At 38.8% G+C, this 7,373-nt stretch overlaps 2 protein-coding genes across 4 annotated transcripts in view; one reads left to right on the forward strand and one right to left on the reverse strand.

The window, feature by feature from the left end:
* Positions 1 to 4,310, reverse strand: part of Wdpcp (WD repeat containing planar cell polarity effector) — a 249,506-nt gene extending 245,196 nt beyond the window's left edge. For 2 of the 3 annotated variants that reach the window (XM_033764324.1, XM_019205328.2), the window contains exon 1: positions 3,610 to 4,310. The gene's annotated coding sequence lies outside the window, so the exon portion shown is untranslated. The remainder of the gene's footprint in view (positions 1 to 3,609) is intronic. The other variant, XM_010609751.2, reaches the window with a different exon arrangement.
* An 11-nt stretch (positions 4,311 to 4,321) lies between these two features.
* Mdh1 (malate dehydrogenase 1) overlaps positions 4,322 to 7,373 on the forward strand; it is a 15,890-nt gene continuing 12,838 nt past the window's right edge. The window contains exon 1 of the mRNA XM_010609753.3: positions 4,322 to 4,423. Coding sequence (XP_010608055.1) covers positions 4,421 to 4,423 — 3 coding nt within the window. The 5' untranslated portion in view covers positions 4,322 to 4,420. The remainder of the gene's footprint in view (positions 4,424 to 7,373) is intronic.

A 7,373-nucleotide genomic window follows, 5' to 3' on the forward strand; every position in this document is an offset into this window, starting at 1 on the left:
TTTTTTTTTTTTTTTTTTTTTTTTTTTTGTATTACCGGGGATCTAATTCAGGACCTTGCACTTCCAAGGGAGGCATGGTGCCGCTGGGCTAAATCAAAGGCCCTCACTTCGATACTTTTAATCTTCACTTTAGTTCTTTACACTCAACAGCTCTCTTTTCCCTCTACCCTCCTCTCCACTTCATGTTACTGGCCAACATTTAGCTCTTTATACTCTTCCCCACATCTCATGAACCATAAATTGATCCATCTGAGGTTCCTTTTTGTATGTCTTAATTTTTAAAAATAAGGAACACAATTATAACTGTTTTTGACAAATTTAGAGGAAAATAAAACATGTTTATGCTTATATAGCAGTATTTTACATGTAAAGCAGTTATATAAAATAAATATCCATAATACCTAGTTAGGGGAAAAGAGGAAACATTAACTGACTTTAATTATTGCTGAATAATTCAATTTAGTTTATTTTTATAATACAAAACATATATGCACAAAATTGAGTATACATTGTATGTATGCCAGCACAATATATTCAAGAAGGGACTGGTAATGCTCTTTCTTAAGCTGGACGGTGAGTAGTAAAGTTGGACAAATAATAAAATGAATATCCACTCACACAATTAAAGCACTTTTCCACCCCTTTCCAGGGACATTTCTCTTTTTTCTCTTTCCTTGGTAGTGAGAATTATTGTGAAATTTGATTTAGAAGGAGTGTTTAATATTAACTGAAAATATGTAATAAAACTAGCCAAACTTTGAAGAGGAAGAACTTATTATGAGATAATAAGCACATAGGAAATATGTCAAATAAAATATAGCACTATGGACTAAATGTCTTTGTCCCTTAAAAATTCATGTATTAAGAACACAAAGAGAAGACAGCCATTTGCAAATCAGGAAGAATGACCTTAGCTAGAACCAAATCTGTTGGCACTTTGATTTTAGACTTCCTAAACTCTAGAACTATGAAAAGTGTTTATCGTCTCACCAATCCAGTCTTTGGTATTTTGTTATGGCAGCACCCACTAAGATAGAAATATTAAGACAATTCATAAAACTCACATTAATATAAAACTGTAGCACATATTAAAATATACAGACAACTCAACGAGGCTTCCCCATGATTGGTAGGATCTGAACCTGCCATTCTATTTCAAACCTCTACACATAGCATATATTCTTCCATCTACTAAAAATGAGACAGGAACACAGGCTTTCCAGAATAGTATAAAACAGCAGACAGACATTATTCAAAGTCACCAAAGAAATGACCGCTTTCTCAAGCCCTCCTGAGGGCACAGTCTTGCTGAAGATAAATGTGGCTCAAGATCCAAGACAGTGCAGTGTGACGAAACTCTTTTCAACAGAAACATGTACTGTTAGACTGTATATTTAACTTCTATTAGAACAAAAAGACAATGGTTAAGAAAAAATTAGGTTTTCTTCTTACCTCTAACAGGACCCTTCTTGTGTAGTCAGTAGTACAGTAGTTATACAATCCACAAGAACCCAAAGTTAAGAGAAATAGCATGCAGGTAGATATACCACACCTGCTCTGGTTCTGGGTGATGACGCCTTGCTTCCACTGAATTCTGTGCTATAAAATGGAACTTTAAGTGACAATGTCTCCTTATTCTGTCAGATATATTATTAAGCACCTGAAATGTAACTATATGATTGGGAAATGGGTCTTAAATTTTAATTAACTTAAAATTCAACAGACACATATGACTAATGACTACAGTATTCAACAATATAGTTCTAGAATCTAGAGACGTAGTTGTTTTTTTAAAATCGGGAAATTAAAATATGTATGAATGATTTCTTACTGCCGATTCAAACCCTACTTGCAACATTGCAAATGTGGTTCCACCTCCTACCTTAGCTGCCTGTCAGAAACATCCATTTGTCTTCATTAAGGCAGCATCTCCTTTTTAAAGCCCTAGCAGCCCAGAGTAACCAACTCTATTATCAAACAGATCGTCATACTGTCATTATGGGCTTACACATCTGTTTCATGGTATAGCCAGTTTCCTAAAAGGGCAGCAACCATATTACTTATATTCATTTCTGAATTCCCAGCGCCTAACAATGCCAGAACCTAAAAACTCTTCTCCTAAGTTCCCCTGGTCAACTTATTAAATTGGTCTCTGTCTAACCAGTCTTATCTCTTCACTAATCTACAATATGAAATCATATAATTTTATCCACAACCAAAATAGTGAAAGTGAGGGCAACTTGTATTATCTGTATAAAATCTATAAAAGTATAACAAAGGTGTTATACCAGTGACACAATATACTTTTAATATACACCTGTTCAGTAGGAAATACTGTAAAACAGTGGAAATGATGCTTATTAAAAAAAATCAAGTGGAGATAAGTAGACATACCAGGACTAGAAACAAATTTGGGAGGGTTCATTTTGTTTTTTCCTGGTAGTGGAGACTGAACCCAGGGCCTTTATACCGAGCTACACCTTAGCTTTTTTTTTTTTTTTTTTTTTTTTTTCTTTTTCAGACAAGGTTTTTGCTAAGTTTGCTTAAGATTCTCCTGCCTCAGCCCCTCAAGGTCCTGGGATTACAGGCTTGCACAGCCGCGGCCAGTTAAACTTGGAGTTTTTGACAAAGAAGTAGCTTTTGAAGAGGTAAAACTCATGGATGAGTTCACTTATAGACTGCGTACAGACAGAAGAATAGAAGCATTCCAATATTAATAAATCAGAGCTTAACTTAAATAGAACTTGGAAGGACTGTGACAGAGCAAAAGAGCAATAAGAGCAGAAAACCAGAAAATGTATTTCTGAGAGATAACTGTGATAAAGTGATTTAAGGAGGTATCATTCAGGCATGATAAATGCTACTTAAAGATCAAAGAGAAAAGAAGGACATTATATTTCTTTCCCAAAATAGTAAATCTTCCAAAAATGAAATAAAGAAAAACTAAAAAATAAAATTTGGCATTCATTTATCAGCGATACGACAAAACCCAGAAGTTGTGCCAATGGTATCTACTATAGACATTCATTTTCATGACGTATAGCGATTGCAAAGCACCACATCTTTCTTTAAATATCCACATCAAACAAGCTTTCAGAGAAACACAGCAATTCTCTTGGGATGCATTAATTTTAAATGAAAAGTTCTTACATTATTTTCCAAGCTGATACTCAGCCTGAAACAACTATTTTTTCCCATTCCTTTCCACTCTTTCCTTAGAAATACAGGTTTGGCATAACTTTAAAGAGTGCAGATGATTTAAAGTACATCCAGTTTTCTAAAGAGAATGGATGGCAACATTCGCGGAGGGCAGAGAAAAGTTAGATTCAGGAACTGCAAGCTCCGGGAATGGAGCAGCACCCCCCCACACACAAACCCTAAGCAGATGCTCAATAAATATTTTTTATTTAACTTGGGAAGAGCCACAATTACTGCGGAAAGCGGGCGAGAACTCCAGGATACCACACCTTTAGAACACCGTGGCAAAAATCCCGCGCCCGCAATACTGTGAAGAGAAGGGACCCGTAAAAAGTAATGCAAGAAGGCTCACAATCACATTCTGGACCCTCAGGTTAAAAGAAAATCCCTCGCTTTCTGGCCAGGGCTCACCTGCCTCTGGAATGAAGACGCACCGCCGCGAGTCACCAAGAAAAGAGCGCCCGCAGACCCTCTCCTCGTCAGCTGACACTAATCGGAGGAGGATTCCCTGCGCTACAAAGGAAGTCGTGCGCTCTAGGTCTTCGGGGTTTCGGAGCCGCCTCCACAGTTCGCTCAGGATTTCGGAGCCGCCGCCACAGTTCGCTCGGGTGCTCACGCCTCGTCGCTTAGCAACCTGAGAAGCTGTACTGTCTTCCGGACACATCAATTTCCCCCGCCCCTCGGGAACGCGTACAATTTTAAAAGATTTTGTTTCCGGGTCGAGCCGGTTTTACGCAGCGGAAGATCTCTTTACCGTCCACGTTTATCTCAGGGAACGAAAAAGTCTGTGTTGCGCATTAAATGAAATCATTTAGGGGTTCGTCTCTCCTCCCTCATGTTACACACGCCTCCCTTCCCGCCAATTGTCGTGCGCCATCACGCAGTCCTTTCCTCTGAGTCCAAACCATCCGCTCGCAGTCGTCGTCCAATCACAGAGACGCAACTTCGGGGACTATTTTGCAATGGTTGGAGAGCGCAGGAAGAAGGACGTGAGAAGACCCTGGGTTTTCGGGAAGTGTAGTTCAATACTTGAGAGAATGCATGGAGACTGCACCGGGGCCCCGCGGTATAAACTACATTTCCCAGAGGGCACCGCAACCGGGAGCCGAGCCTCTTCTAACTGGCACCCAGCGCCCTCCTTGACTCGGTTCCGAGCTAGAGGTGACCTGGTTTCTGAAGGCTTCTTCTGCAGGTGCAGAAATTGTCTGCGCAATTCCCAGTCATGGTGAGTGTGGGCCCCTCGCTCCTGCTCACCTCCAGCGTTGGTATGGGCGTTCTTGAACTTGAAGGATTTTTAGTAGGCAGCAGTGACCTTTGAGCCGTTTGCAAAGCCCCCACTCAGCTGGGGACTGTTGCAATAATAAGCACTTGCTTTCCTCTGGGGGAGGGGGTAGTAGGCCTCTGGAAAAATCAGTGCCCTTGAAAAAACTCGATCTTAATCCTATTGTATAACGGGGGACAAAATACGAATCCTGCTTTTCTCCGAAGTCTCTTAATAGGACAAACTAAGTAAGGACTGTGAGGTTTGCTAGGAAGGGAGATTTGTGTCCTAACCTTCCCCACCCTTCTTTTAAACCGTACTATTTTAAGGGCTTTTTTCACAAATCCTTTTTACTGCAAAAGGCTCTCGACTGTTAAGGTTGTGCTCACGTGGTGCTCCAGATTACGATCTGCATTTTCAGGAGATGTCTTACCACCATGTCTTAACTTAGCAAAATAGTATTTAAAACTTTTTTATTTATCATCTTTTGTAATGCCAGGGCACAGTAGAATAAGTAGCCAAATGACTAGTGCAGGTGTTCTTCACTGTTCTACGTGTTTTGAATTTCAGAAGCACTACTTTTCATTTTAACAGTATTACCATCTTGTCATTGAAGCGATCTCTAGAGCTGCGTACTTTGTCTCAGCTGAAGAGGTTTGGAGAAACTGTGACGTAGGAATAATCTGCAAGCTCTTTGAAGGTGACATTTGCTGTCATATTGAGAAACTGCTTAAGGACTTATATTTATATTTGGAAATATTTTTCCTCCTTTCTCAAAATATTAAAATGACTGGAGAATATAAGGAAGTGTTTGAATGAATTGGAAGTTTTCCAGAACCTGAAAAGTTATGTTTTCAAAGCATGGGTGTAACTCCATCAATGTCATAAGTGGACAAAGGAGGACAGCTACTACTTCCCTGTAATTGTTTTACCAGTTATTTTATCAAAATAACATAATCGTTTAAATTATGGTTTCAGTGGTTTCTCTCAATAATCTTAACAAGGCAGAGGTACTTGTCAGAGAACTTCAGACTTTTAATTTCAGAACTGGATGAAACCTAAATTCATTGAGACCCAGAGAGAACGTGATTTGCTCAAGGTCATACTCCATTTTATCATGTGTCAAGTCATTCTAAGATTTTACTTTTAGTTGATGTTCTATGTTGATATGTAAGCTCATACTACAAATATTAACTCAGTTATGTTGCCAGCATGTAAATTACCTGATAGCTTTATTCCTTGTAATTCAGAATACTGAAATTGAAGGGTTACTTGGAAACAGTTTCATCTAATCTTAAAATGTAGCATGAAGCTAATCGATTTTTCCCAACGTCACAGAGAAATATAGGGCTCAGGTTCTTATTTTGTTTTTGCACAGAAGCCAGGCTTCCTCCTGGCAGGTCACCAGCTAACACAGAGATGATCCATGAGGAAGAATTCTGTTTGCTGTTTCACATGACTCAAAATCTTCTTGCCTCTTCAAATGAGCTTGAATAATCAGTGATTTACCAAAGAGCCATCTTTTGTTAAGCCAATTTAAAGAAGGAGCTAAAGGAGAAAATTCTTTCCTTGTGTCTATAAGAAGTCCATAGGAAATAACCAAAGGAATCTGAATGGCACCACTTGCCTTTCGTATTTCAAACATGTTGGAGCTGGGATTTAGCTCAGTGGTGCCACCACCTGCCTCACAAGTGCAAGGTCCTGAGTTTGATCCCCGGTACCCTGCCCCCGAAAAAAACCCACAAATATATATATATGTGTATTTGTGTATTTATATGTATATATATTTGTACAGATTTGTGTGTATATATATATATATATATATAAATATATATATTAGAAATATATAAACTGGAAAGTAAGAAAAGCATACATGTATTGTTTCTGTGGAATAACACTAGAAATAGTTAAATTCAAGTTTTGCAACTGAGACCTCAGCACATTCTCAAGACAGAGCCTGCATCTGCAGAAAGGTCATTAGTGCCCTGCCTAGAGCAAAGACATTCTTTCTTGGATCTTGGCAGACTGCCTAGATATCTGAGCAAAGAATAGTAACCTGTATTCACACAGTAGCATAGTGAGAAGTCAGTCAACCAAACTGTCCTACCTTCCTGCTTTTCAACTGCAGTGTTGCAAAAGAATAGTAAGAACCAAATATGTGCTTCCTTTGCCTATTCATCATTATTCATACACTATCTAGGCTTCATAGTCCTCTTTAACAAGATAAAATTACCTATGAAAAGAACTTACCCAAAGACGCAGGAGATTGCTGGTGAAATTAGCAGATTGTTAGTTGACCACAACCCCTGCACTAAAGACTGATACTTTGAACACATTTTTAGTAGCTAAAAGTGACTGCATTATTCTGTTCTAATCATCTAGTTGACTTTCTGAGAGGTTAAACTTTATGGGTAGAACTGTTTTCCTTCTCATTTCTTAACCCAGTTTATTTACAATGAAGTACAATGTGTTTGTTTTTCTTTACCTTTACTTTCATTCATTTGACAAATATTTGTTGAACACCGTATGAGTCAAACATTTGGGTCAAAGTGAGACTTCTGTCAGGATTCTTCACAATCTAGTAGAGTGATAGATACGTAAACAGAAAGCCATTGGCTATAAGAATCCTTAGAAGAGCCTAATCCTAGCTATTCCGAAGACCAAGGCCAGAGAGTTGCAAGTTTGAGACCAACCTGGACAACTTTGCAAGACCTTGTCTCCAACAAAAAAGGATCCTTAGAGATTGGTGGTGACAGAAACCAACATCTGTAATATTTGCTTCATATTGTTCTTTTTGCTTGTATGTGAACTAATCTCATTCCTTAAAGCTGCAGTTTGTAGGACCAGGGATTTAGCTCAGCAGTTCTGTGGCCTGCCTTGCAAGTGCAAGGACCCAAGTTCAATCCCCGGTACC

This window comes from Fukomys damarensis, unplaced genomic scaffold (assembly GCF_012274545.1).
Source record: "Fukomys damarensis isolate Sample0158 unplaced genomic scaffold, DMR_v1.0_HiC HiC_scaffold_2, whole genome shotgun sequence".
Taxonomy (NCBI): domain Eukaryota; kingdom Metazoa; phylum Chordata; class Mammalia; order Rodentia; family Bathyergidae; genus Fukomys; species Fukomys damarensis.